At 48.7% G+C, this 24,305-nt stretch overlaps 1 protein-coding gene across 1 annotated transcript in view; it reads right to left on the bottom strand.

The window, feature by feature from the left end:
- The window catches only part of ARHGAP39 (Rho GTPase activating protein 39), a 164,420-nt gene that overhangs the window by 32,332 nt on the left and 107,783 nt on the right, over positions 1–24,305 (bottom strand). The window contains exons 5-6 of the mRNA XM_066578706.1: positions 20,919–21,005; positions 973–1,046 (exon numbers count right to left, since the gene is read on the bottom strand). Coding sequence (XP_066434803.1) covers positions 973–1,046; positions 20,919–21,005 — 161 coding nt within the window. The remainder of the gene's footprint in view (positions 1–972; positions 1,047–20,918; positions 21,006–24,305) is intronic.

Raw genomic sequence — 24,305 nt, 5'->3', positions numbered from 1 at the left:
GCCTCAGGCATTGCCACAGGTGTTGTTAGCATAGAATATCCTGAAAACATGACCTGTTGGGGGTCGTGAGGACTGGAGTTTGGGAAACAGTGATCTACAGACTGAGGGCTCTTTCATACGAGCATATATCGGCCCGCTGTTTTCACGGTGGGGAGATATACGCTACGATCTGATGCGTTGGATTCCAATGCTTTAGATCAAATGGCTGTATTCCCGCGACGTAAAAGCGCTCGGACGGCCAATATAGCGCCAGGTGTTTTTACATCGGGCCCAAAAGATAGTCCTGGAACTATCTTTTGGGCCGGAATACATCAGCCGCTGCATGGGCTCCTATGGGAGCCAATGACAGCGGCCGGAGAAGGGAGGTGGGAGGGAGTTTTGCAGTGTGACTTTGCCGCGATTTTGCGATCGCCAGTGTGAAGGAGCCCTTAGGGTGCATTTTTTGTGCTATATGGGAGTGAGGGAAAACGCAGAAGCACAAACTTGCAATTTTCGTGTGAAGCATTTGTAACATTAGAAAGTCCTATTGACTTTTGTATGACAAAAATTGTGGCAAAATCGTGTGAATAAAATGCGCAAGCAAATCACAAGTCACAGTGATGTTTTTGCAAGAAAAAGCAGCGCTAACGCTCAAAAATCGCAGGAAAAAAGCCACGATTTTTCCGCAATCTTCTCATGGCGATATCGCGATCACTAGTGTGAAGGCGCCCTAGTGTTACAACACACAGATATACAAAGCAGTTATCACCGACCCCTGTCTAGTGGCCGGTGCATGTAACTGAAAGCACAGTTCTCATTGATTTTAATGAAAGCTGCACCTGCAATTACTAGTGCGGACCACTACACAGGGGTCGGAGCTACCTGCTTCCGCTCTGTACCCCTGTGTGTTCTGGCCAGGGTCCCAGAAACCCCCCTGAACAGCATGAGATTAGGATATGTAAAGACACCAGTGTTTTAGGGGAATTTAGGTACCTTTTTCGCTCCCAGCAAGGCTGCTTTCTGGAGTTTCCTGTAACAGTATTTGGCATAGGTGCTGATGGCCACTCCTGAAATAAGAAGAGGGCAGGCAGTGAGATCTTATATAATGAACTACTAGAATGATATACCTCACAGAACAGGCATGAATCGTCTTTCACACATCATCAACATGTACAAGACTTCCTGGAAAGTGTTGGGCTTCATGAATTGCGCCGGATATGTAAACCTGTGAACACAGACTTAAAAAATACCAGACAATGCAGCGTAAGCGAGTGCACATACAGAGTAAGCAGACCTGTGACTGCAGCTTTGGATGTAACTGGAGTATAAGACATGATAGAGTTTAGCATTAGTAGAAGCTTAGTAAAGCAATGGATTAACGAAGGGTTATATGGAGATGTTGCCTGTAAAGTGATGTCCGCACGGAGTTCTCCTTTAACTATTCTCTTTTCCTTACGCTGCACAATCTCCTGGGGAGAGGAGGGGGTTCGTCACACTGTGCTTAGTACTTAGGATGGAGGAAAACCTTGTGATTTCACAGCTCAGTAATCCACCTCATTCACAAGACAGATGACTGTGGCTCCGAGCGGCCATTGCTGGCGTCCTTGTTTACCTTCTGCCTATATTTCAGATACGGATCACCGAGGTGGCTGCGCATGGCTGTAGTCTGTGAACTCAGAGGTAGATTAAGGCTCCTTCACATCAGCCGTTTGCTTTCTGTCTTTCTTTCTATCCACAATTTTTATTTTAAATGAAACGGATAGAAAAGCAGAATGACAACAGAACGGAACAGAAGCCGCAGTCTCCGCTCTGATCCAGTAGAAAGAGCTGCCACGAACAGACCGTTTCGATCTTTCTTCCCTTCTCCACACACTCATTCAAAAGAGAATACATTAAACGGACGACAAACGCAGAACCAAAAGGAGAGCTCGCCACTCTGTTCCGTCACCCATTTAGAAAAATGAAAAAAAAAATGTCAGGGTCCTGTCCATCGCTCTCCATTTTCTTTTAGAAAAAAAAGTGCTCTGGTGTGTGCTACTTTTTCCGTAAAAAATGGGAAATCAGATGGAACATAACTGAAAAATCCCACTAAAAGTAAAACCGAACCACTTTTTTCCCATTTTGCTACTCCTCCGACCAAACAGCAGAACAAAAATAAAACAAAACACAAGCCCTTCCTTAGGGCGGCTGTCCACGGTGTGAAGGATTAGCGTTTAGGATCGGTAGCAACCTGGGCATAAGCAGTCAGAGACAGTGACACACGGGATAAAGTCTTTAGTCCAGGCTTTGCCTGGGTTTATTTCCAAGCAAACAAAGCAAAATACAGGCCTTTACTTCAGGCCAACAGAAAGTAAATCCTGCTCGTCCGAGCACTTACTAAACATGTAGCATCCCTGTCTACACACTGGTAACCAAATGGTATCTGCGCACAGCCAGCCAGGCTCCTAGACCTGCAAAGGTCTCAGCTCTCCTCTAGGCCCTGTAGGCCCAGGCTTTATAAGGCCTGGTAACCGCCTCACCTGGTACGTCGGAGTGGCCATCCCACCCTTCGCTTTGACCATTCCAGGAAAAGCCGGCCCGGATTATGTGGCTTGGAGCCACTTACACACTACAACGTGTCAGTAACTTAATGTTACTGACACCCTACTGCCGGCTTCCTCCACCGAGCCCAGGCTGCTGGGGGCACGTATCTGCCCAAGTGCTCCCTAAAGCCGCATAGGAGAGCATCCTAGGCGAAATATATCTGCCCTCCAGCACTTTGCCGGTCACCGTCTCACAACGGGTATAGCGTTTTCTCGCAGCGGATTTCCGCCACGGGATAACACTTAAGGGGGTTGTCCGGCCACACAGGGTAAAAATTTTTATAATGCTGCTGCTTTCCTTTCAGTAAGGATAGTAACACACAGCATACAGGGGCTCAAACCGGCCGGCAGATCAGCTGCAATGTCAGTTTCTTACCTTAGATTCTGATCTTCACTGCAGCTTTCAAAGATGGCGCCTCTGTGCTGCCTTCCCACAATGCTCTGCGCTCTCCCTCTTCTGTGTGCGCGCTCTCGATGGTAGTAAGAGACATGAAAAGGCAGGATTTCCCTCAGCTCACGTCCTAGCCCCGCCCATGACACGCCCACCTCTATTGAACTGATCTACAGTCTCTCCCCGCCCAGGCCCCGCCCCCTGCTGCATACTATAATCAGAGGGGTTGTGGCCAGGGGAGACTGTTATACTCTCATGGTTCACGATAAAAGCCTACCATGAGTGTAAACAGCAGCACAGTGTATAGTGAATGGAGAGGGGCTGGGGAGAGCCGAGAGAGAACTCTTCTGCAGCCCCCCACTGCAAAGCTACCTACTGCCCCCCCCCCCCACCCTGCTAAAGTAAAGTAAAACAAAACATTTCCCCACACACACATGCCCTCATAGTGCCCCTCCCACAGCGACCCCTCTCACAATGACCCCCCCCCCCCCGACTTCTGTCAGCCGGGTCCCTGCGCACACACACACACACACACACACACACATCACTGTACCCCCCCCCCCCCCTTGCACACATCCATCCATCCATCCATCTCTCCCTCTCCACCCCCCCCCCTTCCCCCGGGACTTCTGACAGCCGGGTCTCCAGACACCACGAACACACACACACACATCACTGCACCCCCCCCCTGCACACATCCATCCATCCATCCATCTCTCCCTCTCCACCCCCCCTCCTTCCCCCGGGACTTCTGACAGCCGGGTCTCCAGACACCACGAACACACACACACATCACTGCACCCCCCCCCTTGCACACATCCATCCATCCATCCATCTCTCCCTCTCCACCCCCCCACCCCCCCGCGAGAGCCCGCCCCTCCACTCATTCTTACCTTGGAGATGAAGAGCCAGCAGCCACGCCTCCCCTGCAGGCAGAACTGAGCTTCCCAGCGGCTGAAGTTCTTCTGCACATGCGCAGAGCTGTGCTGGAGAAGCGTGTCTCCGTCGTCCCGACAAGAAGAGGACAAGAGACTTGTCGGAACCCATGGCAACCGAGGAGCAACACAGGGGGGGGCATCAGAAAGGTAAGTGAATAACTTCTGTTTGCCTAATTTACAATGCACAATGTATATTACAAAGTGCATTGTATTGGGCAAACAGAAGTAATGAGACCTAATGTTTATGGCCGGACAACCCCGGACGCGCCGAAACAGGTTTTTTTTTTTTTTAACCCCCCCCCCCCCCCCCCCCCCCCGTTCGGCGCGAGACAACCCCGATGCAGGGACTTAAAAAAAAAACCGCTCAGCGCTTACCTGAATCCCCGCGCTCCGGTGACTTCTATACTTACCGGTGAAGATGGCCGCCGGGATCTTCTTCCTCCGTGGACCGCAGCTCTTCTGTGCGGTCCATTGCCGATTCCAGCCTCCTGATTGGCTGGAATCGGCACGTGACGGGGCGGAGCTACACGGAGCCCCATTCAGAAAAGCAGAAGACCCGGACTGCGCAAGCGCGTCTAATTTGGCCATTCGACCATTTTAGACGGCGAAAATTAGACGGCAACCATGGAGACGAGGACGCCAGCAGCGGAGCAGGTAAGTGAAAAACTTTTTATAACTTCTGTATGGCTCATAATTAATGCACAATGTACATTACAAAGTGCATTAATATGGCCATACAGAAGTGTATAGACCCACTTGCTGCCGCGGGACAACCCCTTTAAGTCACCTTGATTTTCCGTGATGAACCTATCATTAATAATAGGTTCATTGCAAAAAATCGCTGCAAGTTTCCGCTCATGTACATGGGGCTGCGCTTTCCATAGTTATGCTATGAAAAGCGTTCACTGCGTTACCCGCGTGCGGATTATCGCTGCGGGTAACGCAATGGAATATTCGCCCGTGGGCAGGAGGCCTTAAACATGTTGTTGGATCGCCTGTGGCTGAAACCTATTTCATTCGTCGTGCAGTAGGAAGGACTCCAGAGGTCTGCGGTGCCGGACCAGTTGCATCAAACCCTCCATACAAACAGATATTAAAGCGTTATTGGACTTTTTGACATGCCAAAAGTTTTATTTAGTGAGGAGCCAAGTGCTAATCACTGAGTTAAGGGGATGCAGGACTCATCCGAGCTCTGTGCCCCTTTGGGTTTCACCGTTGGCTGTCGGCTACTCTTGGCAGCTGATGACGAACGCACAGGTGCCTATAGAAGTCTATGTGTCTGTTTTCAGCTGCTGAGAGGAGCCAAAGGGGCACCGCGCTCGGGTGAGCGCTGCAGCCCATTCATTTCACCCAGACCCCACTGAGCAAAAATTTTGCCATGTCCCTCTGACATGTTAAAAGGTTTTTAAAAGTGTGATTACTCTGTAAATAGGACTATAGATGACAGCGCTGACTTTAAATACATTATTGTGTTTTTGTATATCAGTAGGTCTAGAAAACAAAACTCGCAGCTGCTCCATTTCAGTTTGCTCCCGCACGGACGGCTTCCATTGAAGTCACATGAATTGCGGACGGGCCGCAGATTCTGCGGGAAAGCAGGAGTTTAATAAAGAACAAAGCAGCGCTGCGCATGTGTGACGGCGAACCGGATGGCGCTTCCGCAGTGAAGAAAATGAAGACCGGGACGGGTAAGCAGAAGACCCAGTCGGATTTTGCTGCAGGCTCCTGCTTGCGGAATCCGATCCGCCCGTGGACATGAGGCTGAGCTCGCACTGCGTGTTTGGTGCAGTTATACAAGACTGGATTTTTAAAAATACAGAAAAATGAACTTTTCTGCCACCTACAGAATCTGCACAAATGAAGCTGACCTTATATTATACACCGTGACAGCATTACACATTGATTGGCCCCTTTATTAGAGCCCCGGCCCTCTCACAACTGGCGATTCCCTTTAGGGAAATTAGATCTGTGACCCCGGAGTGCAGCATAAAATCACGTGACCAGTTTTCCGTGGATCCGCTTCAGTGAGATTCCACATTAGATGGGCAAATCTAGCGATCTAAGAGACTTCCGAGGAGGTCTAGATTAGCCGGGGCCAGGCTTTCACTGCCAACTGTGTGGGGTTTTCTCATGTATACCAGGAATGGTATGATCATGGAAAAAGATGCAGCGAAAGAGGATCCTGTGGAGAGAAGCAACTCATCATCAAAAGGGGTCAGAGGAGGATGTCAGTAATCATCTCAGGCGCTGCACAGTTAGGAGCAGCCGATGCAACACTGGCGCTCCAACTAACATGTCCGTACTCGCTGTTCCTCCGTACGGACGCGCTATAACAACAGACGACCAGTTCCAGCGCCATTGTGTCTAAGAGAAACAGAAATATGAGACTCCTTGGGGCAAAAGAGCACAAAATTGTATCACTGAGTGGTGGAAAAACATCCCCTGGTCAGATGGATGCATATTTCTGTTGCCCCGTGCTGATGGGAGGTCAGAATTTGGTGCAAGTAGCATGAATCGCTGACCCCTTCCTGTCAGCTGCACAGAACATGTCAGCACCGCCATCTGATCTGCAGCAACTACAAGAAGCTTCCTGTCCGCAGGGGCCGATATTCCTGCAGATCGACTATATCACATGGTTGGATCTACACCACGACAAATTACTGCAGTTCTGAAGGCCAAACGCGCTACTAGATGGGGGCTAATAAAGTGGACGCTCAGTGTGTATATGCAGAGTGCTGCAGTCCTAAACGGTGGTCCTTATTTGGGATCCATTCATTATGACTGTTTCCACAATTGAACATCCTCAGCCCGTTATATATGTGTTATATATAAGTGCTGAGAAGAGAAGCTGCACCCCGAGGGTGAGCCCAGAATTGCTGATCAGACATGGCAGCAGATGCCGCACCACAAGGAGGACCTAATATAATGTGAGATTACACGGATGTTGTGCGACACAACTGCGGATTACCACAAACACAGAAGATTAGCTGCTCAGGACAATAACAAGCAGATTTATCATTCTCAGGGGCTCCGAAAACAAAGGAAAGAGGTCGGGAGCAGAGTGACGAGCGCAGTAATGTACGGCTTCATTATGTCATTAGGGGTTCCCAATACATTTCATGGTTATTCTGAAGGTCCAAAATCCTCAAATGCCATGGGGGGGGGGGGATTCACTGTGATATTTAGGTAATTAAACTGTTCTAACTGACGATGAAGTACGGGATAGTAAGTAATGTAATGTACACAGTGACCCCAACAGTAGGATAGAGAGTGCAGCTCTGGAGTATAATACTGGATGTAACCCAGGATCAGTACAGAATAAGTAATGTATGTACACAGTGACTCCACCAGCAGAATAGTGAGTACAGCTCTGGAGTATAATACAGGATGTAACTCAGGATCAGTACAGGATAAGTAATGTATGTATACAGTGACTCCACCAGCAGAATAGTGAGTGCAGCTCTGGAGTATAATACAGGATGTAACTCAGGATCAGTACAGGATAAGTAATGTATATACACAGTGACTCCACCAGCAGAATAGTGAGTGCAGCTCTGGAGGATAATACAGGATGTAACTCAGGATCAGTACATGATAAGTAATGTATATACACAGTGACTCCACCAACAGAATAGTGAGTGCATCTCTGGAGAAGGTTGGGTGTGTGAGAGCTCTGCAGGATCCAGGGTGTGGTCACCAGTAAGAGGAAAGCTTACCCAGCAAAGGCTACAGGTGCTGGGCTTGCTCCAGCCATGGAGTCCCAGACCTCCTCCCTCCGGCTTCGGTCGGGGGGAGGGAGGACTGCACCCCAGGAGGGGAGAACATCAGTTCAGAGTGGCAGTAACGTCACCCTGACTCCCCTGGAGGAGCCCAAGATGACTCGGAGCCAGAGGAAGAGAGTGGAGGACCATGCTGAAAAACAACGTACGCAGGCAAGTTGGGCTGATCGCAGGGAGGGCGAGTCAGTGACGGATGTGGCAACCCGTATTGCCAAATATATGAAGGACTATGGACATGTCGGGAGGCAGCTGAATAAATATAGGCAGGAGCTGCACGCTGCCCGCTATGATGCGAAGCGGGCAAAATCCCATACCAGGAAACTGGCCATATCGCGGCAGATTGAAGCCTGTGAGGAGGCCATTGAGTTTTATGCGGAGGAGAGGGAAAGAATTCTGGAAAGAAGTGGACCTTTCAAAGAAAAACTGTTAAACGATGAAAGGTTCAGCAAAATGGCGTCTGTGAGCAGCGATGCTATTAAAGAGCGTTCTGCTAGGCACTCAAGCAGCAGCAGCTCGGTGGAATCCGATGGTGCTCAGGATGGGCTAGCTGGGTGCTCTGGGGAGCAGCAATCATCACTGCCAGGTGGGACTACCGGGCCCAGCATCCCAGCTGAACAGGTCAGCCTGCCCTCCACATCAGGCGAGTCAGATTCAGAGGACACTGATGACAGCTCCAGCAGCAGTGGAGAGGGGGCACTGATAATGCGGCAGCTACAGCTGCAGGAGTCCCCAGAGAGGCTGCAGTCCTGCTACTTTGGAAAGGATTTGCCCCCAGAAACCTCAAACAAGAAGAGGAGGAAAAAGGAAAAAACGTATATTCAAGAAAAGTTCGTTTATGTCACCAAGCACTCTGGTTTGGCTGCAAAGTCAAACCAGGGTGGTAACCCTGAGCTCCTAGTCCCGGGCTTTTTGGTGGGTCCGATGCAGGGGACTGGGGAAGAGAGGGTTAATGCGGCCCAAAACTCCAAGCCCGCTTGTGCTAGTAGTGGGAATGGAGGAGTAAAGGAGGTGGAGAAGAGTGTTGGGAAAGCAAAGGGTCGCGGCTAGTCCAGAGGTGCTGGCGCTGTTGGTCACGTTCCAGTGGGAGAGGGGCGTGATCCGGCGCCAGGTCCCACCGGTGGTGGCTTAGCTGTCCCCCCTGTGTCCCTAAAGCGCCTTTCAGGTGCAGAAGGGGCGCAGTGGGTGGTGGCCGGGTCTGCCGATCGCCCCACTCATGGTAAACATCCGCCTGTTGTTCGTAGTAAAGCTGGAGGAACTACAACTCCCAGAGTGGCTAAGGTGAGTGGAGCTACAGCCACCAAAACCAAGAGAACTGTTGAAGGGCGAGACACGGAAGCTGCTGGTGTGCATCTTCAGCCACTCACCGGAGGTGCCATGGACTTGCCCTCTGGGCAGAAAGAGACTGATAAGGGTAAAAGTAATATGGGTCATGGTCCAGCAGCTAATAGAGATGTGAGTGTGTTAACGAATGCGGCTGTTGGTACCCCTGTTGCCCATGTCCCTGCTGCCCCTGCTCCTGTGGGGACCCAGGGAACTCCAGGTGTCCCCGATTGCCTGGGTAGTATGTCATCTTGTGTACAGGTGGGTGGGGCTTCGGAGGGTAGTCAGGGCGTGGGTCAGGATCCAGTCGCCCCTCCAGCGGCGACAACATCTGGTAGAAGTTATGCCAGTGTCGCCGCTGGAGGGAGGGGAGAGGCGTCCTCCTTGTCTTTGGGCTCTGGGGACAGCGTTTTGCAGCAGCACCTCCTGGAGGCCTAAAGGAGGGGGGAGAGATCGATGAATGTAGGGGGCAGAGTAGTGGATTTGTCTCTATGGATAGAGAGACATGGACTCGGTGTCTTCCGAGAGCAAAGGGAGGAGACCGTTTGGTCCCTGCCGACAATCGGGCAGGACATTGGCCGTAGGAATGTGGCTCGTCTTCAGTGGAGAGGCGATGATGCGTGCCCATCCAGGAGTAAGGTGGTAGAGCTGCTGCTGAAGATGGGGTTCAGGGAGAATGACATCTATGCCCTGATCCATCCTTATGGCATGTCTGAGTTCGACATCAGCTTTGTTCGCCCAGAGGGCCTCGAGCTCTTTTGGGGGGAACTAGGAGTTGATAAAGGACGAGCCCGGCTGGCACGGTTCCGCTGCACAAGTGGTAACCTGCCAGACTGGAGTCAAGACAGTGACTGTTTTGACTCGTAACGAGTCCCTCTCTTGTTACGATATCATGACATGGCTCAGTCGGTACGGTGAGGTGGTAGACATGCCCAATAAGAACCGGGACGAACACGGCATCTGGTCCGGAGCCTGGACGTTTATGGTGAAACTAAAGCGTTCAGGGAACTCAGTGGCCCACATACCATCTGCGGCCTTCCTCGGTCGGGATCGTATCTTGCCCTTCTACCAGGGGCAACCAAAGCTTTGTCACAAGTGCGGCGACCCCACACATTTGAGTGCCGCCTGTAAAGTCATCAAGTGCGCTCTGTGTGGTGAGGTAGGTCATCTTGCGGCATCTTGTGCAGAGATTAGGTGTCACCTGTGTGGTGACCTCGGTCACCCATTCAGTCGCTGTCCACGCTCTTTCGCCAATGCAGTTGTCGCCCCAGCGGAGGAGAGCCGTGAGGTTGCTTCTGCAGGAGAGGGGACCAGCAGAGGCGATGGAGCCCAGGAGCCAAGGAGGAAAAAGCATGCTGGAGCTGCCAAGCTGAGGCGCCAAGAAAAGCGCAGAAGGAGCAGGGAGCTGGTGGAAACCCAGGTGGCAGGTGGGTCAATGCGGGCCTCTGCTCCGGATGCAAGTCATGTAGCTGAGGCTCCAGGGGACAGGGAATTGGATGAGGAGGTCAGGAGGATCCAAAGGGAGGAGGCTGCCACTTATTCAGATTCCTCCCACTATACAAGTGTGGGTGAGGATGACAAGGAGTGGCGAAAGAAAAAACACAAGCAGGGCACTGGGAAAGGAAAAAGGAGGGAAAGGAAAACTTTTCCTACAAGAGGCCAGAGGCAGGAAGGTAATCCCAACTCTCCTCCTGTCGAGCTCTCCAATAGGTTCCAAACTCTCTCCTCTTCTTCGGAGGACGCAGACAGTGAGGTGCCTAGGACAAAGGTGAGGCCAACAGGGGGCGCTGAGTCTTCCTCTTGTGAGGGTTCAGTAACCTCCAAGGGGAGGGCTGGCCTGGAGCCCGGCGGCAAGGAGGACAGGGTCAAGGAGCCCCTTGCTATAGACCTTTCAATTAGCAAAAAACGTGGCAAGGGGTCATCCTCAGACCCTGAGGAGAAGGGGGGTGGGAAGAAGAAAGCCATCTAACTTGATCACCAATGATGGCGGCACCCACTCCGTTGACGCTGGCATCCATTAATGTTGCCAGCATTAAATCTGATATGGCTAGATTTGCGGCCTTTGATTTTCTCGGCCGCATTGAAACCGACATTTTGTTTTTGCAAGAGACCAGGCTGCCAAATTTGGCAGCTGTGCATAAGGCAAGGAGGAAATGGAGGTCTGGTCCATCTTACTGGTCTCTTGCGGCCGAGCCATATAGCAGAGTGGCGGTACTTTTTACCGCAGCGGTTGAATGTCGACGGGTTATCGAGTTAGAAATAGGGAGGTGCCTGATCCTGGATGTTCTCATGAAGGGACAAGAGCTTCGGCTAATCAACATCTACGGTCCCCAAACCAAGCGGGACCGCAGGGATCTCTTTATGAGGATCAAGCCGTACCTTTTTAGCAGTCGGCAGGTGATCTTTGGGGGTGACTTTAACGCAGTCACGAGGACCCGTGACAGGGGAGGCTCCCTAGGCAAGCTGACTTATGATAGCGTCGCGCTTAATAGCATAGCTAGCGAAGCTCGCCTGGTGGATGTCCACATCCGGCACACCCCAGGCCACGCGGGTTTCACCTATTATAGAGGCGAGTCCAGGTCTAGAATAGATAGGTTTTATTTGAAGGAGGAAGCCATCTCTTCACCAGTTTCTGTTGTTGAGGTGGAGTTCTCCGACCACTGTCTGATTTTGTTTTCTCTGAATGCTGCAGAGACCCCCCGGATGGGTAGAGGCTTATGGAGGCTGAATTCATCACTCCTGGAGGAAGCAGAGATAAGACAGTCCTTTGAGGATTTTCTGCAGAGCCAGGTACCATTACTGGATCTTTGTAGCAGTAAGTCAGGGTGGTGGGAGATGTTCAAGATCAGGGCGGCGGGGTTCTTCCGCCAGCTCTCTAGCCTCAGGAGCCTGAGTAAGTACCGTCTTTATCAGGGCCTGAGGAGGAAACTCGAACATCTCGTCTCGACTGGAGGTAGCCGCGAGGAGATCTCCAGAGTGAAGTCTTTGCTCAAAGGGTGTCAGTATAATAGACACGCATCTTTGGTTTTTGAGAGGGACTTCGGGAAGTACCACTCACCTGACCCTTACAGAAACTTCAAGATGTCAGTGAATCGTAAAGTTGTCACTGGACTGATCGATGGTACGGGATCTCTGAACAGGTCCAGATCAGGGATTCTGGAAGTCGTCAGATCCTTCTACTCGCACCTTTTGAGAAAGAGGGATCTAGATCGAGATGTGATGTCGGCTTTCCTGGCTGAAGCTGTTCCTGAGGCAGGGGACGACATCTCCATTAATGTTTTGACAGAGGAGATCAACATAGAGGAAGTTAAACTGGCGATTGATGGGCTTGCGCTCAAAAAATCGCCAGGACCGGATGGCTTAACATCCGAGTATTATAAGACCTTCAAGGACCTCTTGAGTCCCCTCTTGACTGAGGTATTTAATGAGTGTCTTTCCTCGGGCACTCTGCCTAGGTCAATGAGGAGGTCGGCTTTGATCCTTCTGTCAAAGGGTAAAGACTCGAGCCGTATTGAGAACTGGCGTCCCATAGCGCTTCTCAATACGGACAGGAAGGTTCTGGCAAAAGTGCTGTTTAATCGGCTGGTCAAGTTTGCACCCCGGCTCCTCTCGGGTGCCCAGCATTGCTCTGTTCCAGGCCGTAGCACCTTTAGTGCTGTTCTAGGTGTCCGGGAGGCAGTGGAGCAGGGTAGGGCTGGTCACTGGGAGGGGTACCTGCTGTCCTTGGATCAGGCCAAAGCGTTTGATCGGGTTAATCACGAGTACCTCTGGTCTGTTCTTCTGAGATATGGCCTGCCAGTGGGGTTTGTCAATTGGCTCAGGACATTGTATGCGGGGGCTGAGACTTTCCCGCTAGTGAACGGTTGGGTCGGCCACCCATTTGACGTTGGGTCTGGCGTCCGTCAGGGTTGTCCTCTGAGCCCCTTGCTGTATGTGTTTGCCATTGATCCCTTCCTTAGGAGGATTGATGGTGGGCCTATGGCGGGGGTCGGGATGGATCGGATGGTGCCGGAAGCCACCCTCAGCGTGGCAGCGTACGCTGATGCCGTCACCGTCTTTGTGTCCTCGAGGGGGAGGCAGACTACGTGATGGAAGCTGGATCGCTACTCTGAAGCATCCGGGTCCGGCATCAACTGGGATAAGTGCGAAAGTCTCTGGTTAGGAAGGGGAGATCCTACATTTAGTCTCCCGGACACCCTTCCAGTGCCCCAGGACTCGGCTAAAGTTCTCGGCATCAAATTTGGCCGGGGAGATTACCCCATGCAAAATTGGGTGGTCAGGCTCGATGGTGCCACTCAGAAGGTGGCCCAGTGGAAGGGTTGGTCTTTGACCCTTCGGGAAAGGGTTAACCTGATCAAAACATACCTGCTCCCTTTATTCATCTACCTGGGCAGCGTATGCATTTTGCCAGAGCCTCTCTGGACCCGGGTCTACAACCTGTTCTTCCTAATGTTGTGGGGGAACAGGTTGAACCTAATTAGGAGAGATGTCACATATCGCACGAGGAGACTAGGGGGGTTATCTATGGTCAACCCCGTGGTGTTTCTTGTAAACACCTTTGTTAAGATCAATATAGGCAACCTCTGGCAAGAGAGGGCTCCTCCGTGGGTAGTCTCCTGTTGGGGATGGCTTCGGCCTTTCTTTCAGGAATGGGAGACAGGAGGACGAGTGAAGGATCTTCGAACGCCGCACGGGCATCTTCCGGCTTACGCTACCGTGGTTCTGAAGATGATACGTCGGTGAGGTCTGGGGATGTGGGAGATCAGAACTCTGTCGAGGAAACTCCTCGATAAGAGGGTTCTGTTGACCCATTTCCAGAAGCCCCTGGCGCTCAAGGACTGCCCAAGTCAGGACCTGGAGGGAGGGTTACGTTTATTGAATTCTGACAGGATCCCCTTGAAGTTTTGGGACTTGACTTGGCGCTGTTTCCACGGGAGACTGTATGTAAGGGGCAACTTGAAGAGCAGGCCGCTGGTGGATAGGGGTTGTCCCCGCCAGGAGTGCAGCGATGTGCTGGAAAGCATGGAGCATTTCCTGCTTCAGTGTCCCTTTAATACAGAGGTATACAATCGGGTGGGAGCCTCCATTGGTTGGCCCAGGTTGGCACGCCTCTCGTATGCGGAATGGCTCTATGGGGCATACAGGGATCTTGGTGTCAGGGACCGGTGCACTTTATTCTTAGTCAGCCTAGTAGTCAGGTTTCACATTTGGAATGCACGGTGTTTAGTTTCGACGGAAGAGAAAATCCTCCCCGTGGATGAGGTGAATAGAAACATCCTGGGTGACCTGGTGAAGGTGCACTCTCTGGATTATGAGAGGTTGGGCACGACTAAGGCCTCTCTTCTATGGAGAGTGTTTGTCTTTCGTTAGGGACAGTTTTCTTATTGTTAGGGTCTTTGTAGGGACAGAATAGGGAGAGGTAGGGACAGTTTCTCTGAGGGTAAGTTTTAGGGAAGGAGTAGGGACATTGTAGGGACAGATTAACTATAGGGATAGTTTTTTTCTATTTGGTCGGTGCCCGGTTTATCATATCCAGTCCTTGTGGAGGGCTGAGTGTGACACTAGTAGAGTTTTGTTTTCGGTCAAAGATGAAGTATGTACGGCTGCAGGTAACTGAACCTTAGGCTTTCGGGTATTAATATGTAGTGTTAGTTTGTAGGTATGTAATATAAGATATGTTATATGTTTTGTTTTGTATATAGGGTTAGGGGTTATAGATAGGTTGGGTGGGGGCTTATTGGGGGGAGGGGGTGAATTTATGCCTTAGCCGTAGCTTGACACGTCCCGGGCAATGAACATTGGGCACGGACTGTTGGTGCGGGCGTGGCCCTCAGGCTGCGGCGGGCAGGGCGTGTATTCTGGTGCAGCTTGGCTCGTCCTGGACATAGACATTGAGCATTGACTTGGGATGCAGGCGTGGCTCCCAGGCTGCACCATAGGGGTTTTGTTTGGGGGGTGTGGTGGTTTTGTCTGTTTATAGGTTTAGTTTAGGATTATGTAAGGTTTTATTCTTTAGGTGGTGGGCATCACAAAAAAAATAAAAAAATAAATTTATTAAAATTTAAAAAAAAATTAACAATTTTTAAAAATATATAAAAAAAGGGGGTATTGGGTTGTTCTTGCTATTATTATTGTTTTTTGTTCTTAGTACTATTGTTATTATTATATAATTGTTTTGGCTGGAATTTCAGTTATTAGTCATATTTTCTTTCTTCTTTTTTGGGGATTTCAGGCTGGATCCTGTGAGTTAGGGATGTTTTCTCACATGTGGGTATATTGTTATATGTAGTATGTAGCGTATATGTATTGGTGAGTATGAGTGAGTGTAGTTTTGGAGTGCAGGTTGGTGTAGTGTGCTGTATATATTATTTGGAGCAGATGGACCTTTTGCTTTTGTTCCTTTGTCCTGCAGTAAGGCAAAGTACAGATAACACAAGTGATAATTTGTTTTTGTTTTATGTTTATGTCTTATGCCAAATGAGCGATATTTATGTTCTTGTCATTGTTATGTTTTTCACTTTTATAATAAAAAAAGATCTACAGGATGTAACTCAGGATCAATATGGGATAAGTAATGTATATTCAAAATAAAACAGCTTTTTATATAGAAAATGTATTTTTACTGGAGTGGCCCCTTCAAGAAGAGAACAATCTTCCCAGCACTTCATGTATTTCCTGGTTATTCCAATCAAGTTCTCATCACAAGTCAATGCTGATTATCCAGGAGTCTTCTGACCTCACCCAGGACCAGGACAGTTTTACTCACCCAGGACCAGGACAGTTTTACTGTTTTTGTACAGTGAAATGGGATGATTTCTGCTATGCTCTTGTAGGACCTTTTTGCTATTTCTATTGTGGATGTTAAATCGAAGCCATAAGCGAAAGACACAATGGTCCGTGTTAGGGAGCTTTAGATTAGCATCTGTCCTACCATCCTCTGTTCTTGAGCACATTGTACACAGTTCTGTTCATGGAGCTACTCTACAGAAAAACACAGCGCTACACAAGAAGTATTGATCAGGCCGAGTCATGCGGTCGTCCGCATAAAGGCTGAGATAACCGCTGCGCCGCGACGTCCACAAGGGATCAATCTGTCCATCAAAAACGCAAAGCAGACGTTCTTTTTTTTTTTCTAAGAAAGACAGTTGTACGGTGGGAAAACCTTCGCCAAGTCAGATTTCAGTGGCAGCCACCCTCACTTCTATAATGATTTTATATATGTATATATTTCTTTTCAGAATTACATTGAAATTTTGGGCTACATTATACTGATGCCTCATCTTTGATGCAGAACTAGACTCAGTGACACTTTCGTACGTCCTCTTTCTCTTGATGAATGAGCCCGATGTGTGAAGGCTCTGCTGCGCTTCCAGCATCTCCTAATCACCCTTTATGACACGTGAGACTCGAGCCCAACATACACAGACGCACGTGTCACTTTCTGGCAGCTGCCAGCCAGGTTTAATGCGAGAGACGACCGTGACGAGGATTCCTCCCAGGATAGTTGGTTTCTGAGACCCTACAGAAGGGCACAAGTAATGCACTCATCAATGCAGAGCGAAGAGCGGCTCCTCGTCGGGGCGCAGCAGCAGTAGTAAGGGTACGGTCACGGGTTCTCCACCATGTGACTGCAGGGAAAAAATCTGCAGCGTCTGCAGCAGCCGAAAAGTGGCTGCGGTTTTATTAAAAGACAAAGAAAAAAAATCAATACAGAATTAGCAAGGGGTTGGCCAATTATAAACTATTTGTGGTCTATCCTCATGACAGGTCACCGATAGTAGTTCTATAGGGTCCGTCGCCCATAACTACTGCCAGTCAACTGTTCGCTGAAGCCAGTGTGCTCATGCATGAAGCTGGTTTCTGTAGGAAGCAGACAACTACGTTCTTACTGTAGTGGCAAAGCTTGGCATTACAGGCTAGGTTCCCATTCATTTCAGTGGGAACTTTGCCTGCAATATCAAGTCTGGCCACTGCAGTGGGAACGGGGTTGTCTGCTTCCTGCAGAAATTAGCCTTGTGCATCAGTGCATTGAGCTCATTTAACAGCTGGTAGGATGGTGAAGTCACCGATTCCCAGGAGTTAAGTTTTGTCTGGTGGATGTGTTCCAGTATTGGACGATCTCATCCATTTCTATGTTGTTTATATACAATTTTATGAGACTATGACTGACAGGATAGGGTGATCCGCGCTCCTGTAATACACGCCGGCAGCATTATTATTATTAGGTTGTACCAAGGAGGCTGAAAAACAGAAGGAACCGTACATCCTGCCTTCAGGCCTCCTTCAATTCCCATCGATGTCTCAGGCGATTGTTCTCATCTATAACCTCACAAGCCGTCGGTGGGGAGCGCCGCTCGGACCGTCTCCTCTGCTGGTTATTTTATTAATCTTGCATTAGTGGAAATCCTCTGAGCTCAGCGTCATCTGCAGAAGTCGTCGCAGCCAGAAAGACGCCGACTGAGTGCATTTCCATATTATCGCTTACTCATCTGCTCACACCTTCATCTGCCCGCACCGCTGTCTGATGGGATCAATCATGGAAGCCAAATATCCGTATCGTCAGACAATCTTAAAGCATTATGATGTTGCATCTAAAATAAAGTAACCACAGGGGTTCACAAACTTCCTTTGACTATAAAACAAATGCAAGGTGCTTCAGATTTTCGGCTGTTCCTTTGTAAAGGGAAAAGGAGGATGTCCCAATCCACTAATGTTATCCTATCGTGCTGCGCATGGCGTGCTCACCTAAAGCCCAGATTACTACTTACCTGCAGCACTGATAGAAGTATTTTGAAGCTATCCACAATTAAGCCTATGTATTCTTTGGAAGGACCCTACAGGTAAGGTTGGGTTCACAATGCGTCTAGGGAGCAGTGGGGCGTTGTATCACCTGGTACAGTCCCTTTTCCAGGTTGGCCGCCAATCATCCAGTTCTTTAAGCCCCTCTTCATACTTCCAAGATGCCCCCGGCCTACCTGATGCACACTGAGCACTGGTGATGTATCGGGAGGCTAAGACACTATGTGCTGCTCTGAATGGACAGCACTGCTCACATGAGTAACGCTGGCCAATCAGGAAGCAGTATGCAGGGTCTGACCAACAATGCACAGTATGTGTTGAGAAGTTACAGGAGCGCCGCAGCCTTGTTAGAAGAACTAGATTGACCTGATATTCGCTACACGAACATAAAATGTTTCAGAAGTGCTGGTTGTGAACTTCTACATCCGCTTGGTTAGGGGATTATTTAGAGGGTCACTTTGTATTTGGAGCAGACATCTAAAATAAAAAGCCTACAGGTCTCTCTCTGTTTGTCTGTCTTTCTCTCTATGTCTCGGTATCGCTCTGTCTGTCTGTCCCGCTCTGTCTGTTATTCTGTCTCTTTATCGCTCTCCATTTCTGTCTCTCTATTGCTTTCTCTCTGTTTCTCTATCACCCTCCCTCTGTCTGTTTCCCTATCGCTCTCTTTTTGTCTGTCTCTCTATTGCTCTTTCTCTGTATAGCTCTCTGACTGTCTCTCTATTACTCTGTCTCTCTATTGCTCTCTGACTGTCTCACTATCTCTCTCTTTCTGCCTATTGCTCTCTCTCTCTCTCGCTTTCTCTCTGTTTCTATTGCTCTTCCTTCACTGTCTCTCTCTAGCTCTGTCTCAAGTAAAGAGACGGTCAGCTACTTTGAACACTATAGGCTAAGGTTATGGGCTCAAAGTAGGTGACCCTGTGAGTCTGGGGATGTAAGCATTATACTTACCTTCCCTGCTGTTCCCCTGTTGTCAGCGCTCTAACCGGCCGCTGCAGTGTATTAAGAAGAATGGGAGGATTACTTAGCGCAGCGCTCAATACACTGCAGGGGACGGTTTAAGCGCTGACAACAGGGGAACAGCGGGGAAGGTAAGTATACAATGTACAGCCCCAGACTCAGAGGGTCACCTACTTTCAGCCCATAACCTTAGCCTATAGCGTTCAAAGTAGCTGACAGAATTCCTTTAAATCAAGAAGTCTGGTTACAACCTTGACTCTGACTTATCCCATGGTGTGGATTTTGATGCAGTTTTTGGTGTCGTGTATGTCGGTCCTCAGATGACAGATACAAATGGGGTCCTTCTGTCTACCTCACCCTCACCTTGACATTACCTAGAGAAAGTTTACCCAAATTGTCCAGCAAAACTGGCAATGGCATTTGCCCAGGCTTGTCAGGTGCAGCAAAAATCCCAACTTCGCTTCCCTGATGTTTTAAAACAGACGCAACATGTACAAAATAACAAGAGTGATAATCAACCCCATCCTTCTCTCGGGCAGCAACAGAGTCAGGAGACGGTGAAGAAGCAGTAACTCTAAGAAGGTGGTGGATGAGGACACACAACCCCCCCACCCCGTTATATAGCAATATACAAGACGCTGCGACACGGTATGTGTTATATAGACAGACAAGCTGGAGACTGCGCTGTGAGGTGGGATCAGTAGGACAGCGGGGGGCAGAGAGCGGATTAGAGGCGGTTTAGTAGAAACATTCAGTGACCAGATGACATTACAATATCTCCTTTACTTGATGCGTTTGTCGTAGGTGATGGACGGCATAAATGGTGTAGTGATCCGAGCGACTCCCTCTAAGGGCCAATCACACCGGCGCATTTTTCAGCTGCATTCAGTTCTTTATGACTAAATTAATGCTCATTTTTATGTCTCGCACAGGGTGTAAGGTAACACGTTTACTGTATTCTACAGATCTCAACAAATACGGTAGGCCGGCTCCACACGGCCGAGAAAACTGGGAGAGATGTGTGTGTTTTGAGACGCACAAATCTCGAACAAATATGAACCCCATTTTTTTGAATGGGGGCAATACATATAAGCGATGTTTTCTTGCATGGTATTGCGATGCGATGCTATCTACCATCGCCGTCCCCGACGGAGGATCCCTGAAGTGATGCGAGGCTGTTTTCAAATGAAAACGCCTTGCATCCACGGGGCTTTTACATGGTGGGGAGCGCGATATGGGGGCGGGATTCATGTCCTCATATCGCGCTTGCCCGTGTGAAGTTAGCCTTACAGATACACAATTTATACACATTTTTTGTGCTTTACTACTTTTGAAATATATATTTTTTTAAACAAAGGTTTTTGTGGTCACTTTTTGACTCCTAGAATTCTTTTTATTTTTGCGCTGATGGCGCTGTGAGAGGATTTGCTCTTTTGCAGGATGAGCTGTAGATTTTTTTAGTACCTACGAATTTTTGATCCTTTTTTATTCAATTTTTTGGGGGTATCGGGTGACCAAAGAAAAATACAATTCTGGTATTGTGCTATTTTTTCTTAATGACCTTTATCACGGGATTAAAAAGTGCGATAGTTTATAAGTTCTAACTTTTACGGACACAGCAATAACAATGACATTTTTTTGTTTAGATATTTCCCAGAGAAAATTGAGTTTTTTAAAACATTTTTCTTGATCTTTCTTACATTTAAAAAAATTTTTTTAATTAACTTTTTTTTTGCATTTGAACCTGTGTTCACTATACAATGAAATACTTCTATATTGCATCACACATTGTGGGAGGGCTGATGGCTAGCTGATAACCCTCACTGCGGTTGCTGCTGGCATCCGTCAGATGCTGGAAACAGGCAGCCGATGCCCAGTGGCCCAGCCGATGCCCAGTATGAACTGAATTCTTCTCCCGACCCCGCTCCATACACCCTCTACAACTGCATGGCGTGTATTTACTTGCAGTTAAACGCGTTTTCAGGGGTGAAAAAAAAAATTCTATGGGCAGGTAACGGGCTAAAATAAAGATATTTCATGGCGTCTGGTCATATAGAGTCTAAGAGCAGGCCTCCGATTCAGCGTTGACCAGGGTGAGTAAGAAGTGACACAGAAAGCTGGAGGGGTTATTGTAGAGGGGTAAAGCCACTACGGAGGCAGCGCGGCGCCCTACCATCGTGCTCCTCAACAGAAGGCTTTGGTTTCTTTCTCATTTTGGATTTCTTCTTTCTTTCCAGAAGTTCTTTTATGTGATGGGACACTGGGGAACAAACAAAATGATGAACACAACGGAACAAGGTGGAGGCAGATATGGCAGAGACAGGAACCATAACGGAGAACAGACGCATTCTGAAGTGGCTGGAGTATAAGACATAACAGCAGAATTATGAATGAGGCTCTGGGTGTGACTGGAGGATAAAAGATAACAGGACAGTTATGAATGCAGATCTGGATGTGACGGGATGGATTAGCGCAGCACCTGCTGGAATAGAAAATCTTAGGCTCTCTTCAAATCTGCATTGTAGCTTATGTGTATAAATGAATCCACAACGCTGCGCCAGATCATCACATGATGGATATTGGCGGCACCCGACACGCCCTGCCGACTTATAATGGGGTCTGTCAGATTCTGCCGAGGAGCCCATCATTTTGAGGGAAGCATGCGGCGCTGTAATTCCCATCACAACGGGAGGAATCTGTAATGGAGGCTCCTGACAGCGTCTCCACCGAGCTTCAGAGTCCGGAACTTGTTTCTGGCGTTGTGCTAAAAAAAACGGAGTAGAACGCTGCGCAGAGAAACGAATATAAGACTCCTCGGAGGAAATGACAGTCTGTGTATTCATTTCATTTCTGGGGGTTGTCGCCATACACAAAATAAATAGTATATCCTTTTATCTACCTGATAATCTAGAACATTAAAGCCTTGCTCACATGGGGATTTCAACAGCAAATCCACGTTGGATTTCTCGGACACGGACCTGCCGAATTATCCGGGGCAGAAATCTGAGGAAGCGCCAAAGAATTCTGCCTTAGATTTGCACATTGAATTATCCACAACCGATGAGGTTGATCCGCCCGCAGCATCCCGATGCAGCTTTTGTCCGGAAACCACATCAAGTATTATCATGGCAGTTCTTTTTTCCACGTATGAATTACAGCAAAGATTACTGAATTCAATGGGATGTAAAAATGATGTGGATTCCGATGTCATATAACTCCATGTGAACAGGCCCCAAGGGGCCACACATTGCAGGATTCCCACATCAGTAAATCCGCTACAGATTGTGATGCGAATCTACGACATGTGCTCATGAGGCGGTTTAGACGCAGATTTCACCCCCTCATTACCTGTAGATTTTTTCCCACGGTGTGCGGTTGGGATTTCTTGCAATCTCATCCACACTGACTGTTCTGTAAAATACTGATGATTTTCCGCAGTCACTTCTGCAGTGGTAGATCTGCAGCACTTCCTCAGCCCTAAAGGGGTATACCATTATATAAAGTGATCGCTAGGATATGCCACTATTGTATGACTGGTGGAGGGACGACCTCTAGGACCCTCACAGATCCTGAGAATGATGGTGGAGTGCTGTATCTTCTTCTAGGTCTTCAAAGCGCTGCCATGGCTGAAGAGCTGGGTAGAGAGCAGCAGCCCCCACAACCCCATTATTTGTGTAGATTTTAGTGGAGAGGTAAGGACATACTAAGCGCTTATACCAGCGACTGATCTAATTCTTTCACTGTGATGAATAACGAAATAAAAGGATTTTAAAATATTCAAAGACTCGCCCATCTTCCTTCCAAACAATGCGCACCGCCATCTGTTCACATGGGAAGTGCATGTGTGTGTCAAGGAAGCGACGTCTGAGAAATTCTGCTTCATTTAAAGAAGCAGCCGTGCAGATTGTGGCCAGCCGGGCAGGTGGAGAAGACAGCAGCACCGACTCCAGCAGAACACAAATCATGTCCATGATGGGACTGCAGAAACCGGGCTTTTCTTCCAAATGATATTAACCTTATCATGTCCAGCCCTAGCAGGAGCAATCTCCACTTTCTCTTCTTCACACCTTAGGTTTATGCTTTATTTACAGCATATCGGGCCTCAATAGTAGCAAATTGCGTTTTTAACCAACAGTTTTAATTTTGCTCCAATGCACCTAGGAAATGAAACAAAGCTGCAATAACAGTGTATACATATATACGGCAACATCTGCATGGAGTATGGATGTTCTCATGGATATGCTAACTGGCTTCATGTGGAAGTAAAGGCCCTTGTACATAATACAATCATTGTGCAGATAATTGTTAGGTGTGAACATGGGCCGTGCTGCACAATCTGTTAGATCCAATAACCAATACTCTTTCATGTGGACATAAAAATCAGTGTTCGTCTCCTGCAAACCTATTCTTATAAACAGGCATCTTGGGCCGGCTGCACATGACTGGGTGGGATTCCATATGTGGTATCCAGCGGTGACCTCGGACGGCGACCATGCGTACCTGCAAAATTTGTACTGCGGAAGCTCGCAGGCGGTCAGGTGCAGTACAGATTAAAATATATATATATATTTATATTTCCTGCACAGTTGCTAAGTGATGACACGGGTACATGCGGCTCATCCACAACGTTAAATGAGGATGGGCTGCGGGTTGGAAGGCCTCCATTGACTTCAATGGAGGCCGTCAGCGGAGAGTCCACAGCAAAATAGAGCATGCTGTGGTTTTTCCTTCGCTTGTGGAATACGTAATTCATTTCCACGAGTGTGAAGAAAAAAGCAGAAATACATACCTTTCAATGTGTGCATTTTGCTGCAGAGCCTCCGTGCAGACACCGGCCGAGGATTCTGCAATAGTAATCTGGTCATGTGAAGCCGGCCTTAAAGATTTGTTGAACCAAAGCAGCGGCAGAAGAGTTAAGTAGAGGAGCGGTTATGATTAGAGATGAGCGAGTATACTGGCTAAGGCACATTACTCGAGCGAGTAGTGCCTTAGCCGAGTATCTCCCCGCTCGTCTCTAAAGATTCGGGGAGCGGCGGGGGAGAGCGGGGAGGAACGGAGGGGAGATCTCTCTCTCCTCCCCCCCCCCCCCCCCCCGCTCTCCCCCGCCGCTCCCCGCCGGCCCCCGAATTTTTAGAGACGAGCGGGGAGATACTCGGCTAAGGCACTACTCGCTCGAGTAATGTGCCTTAGCGAGTATACTTGCTCATCTCTAGTTATGATCCAATGAACAATCAAAACTACCCAATTATTGTTCAGTGTAAATGCATGCCAGGCGACCGATATACACTACTTCAATACCGGTCGCATGTGTACATGTGCCTTCACCGTGGTGTGCCTGCATGCGAGATAATGGGACACGACTGATGCCAGTGAGGAGCTCTGTAGAGAATCATATAACGCAGCCCCCTAATGTACTGAAAGAAAGAATTAAGGGAGCACTTAAATCGCACGTTGGATCTCGATGAATGAAAGATTCAAGGTAAAGAGGTTTTCTGAGTTATATAAAGGGCAATTTGGCAAGTCAAATGGATTCCCAATCACTTCTGCTTCTTAACTGGAC

The sequence above is a fragment of the Eleutherodactylus coqui genome, chromosome 9 (assembly GCF_035609145.1).
Source record: "Eleutherodactylus coqui strain aEleCoq1 chromosome 9, aEleCoq1.hap1, whole genome shotgun sequence".
NCBI lineage: Eukaryota > Metazoa > Chordata > Amphibia > Anura > Eleutherodactylidae > Eleutherodactylus > Eleutherodactylus coqui.
This window is presented reverse-complemented; position numbering and strand designations above follow the sequence as displayed.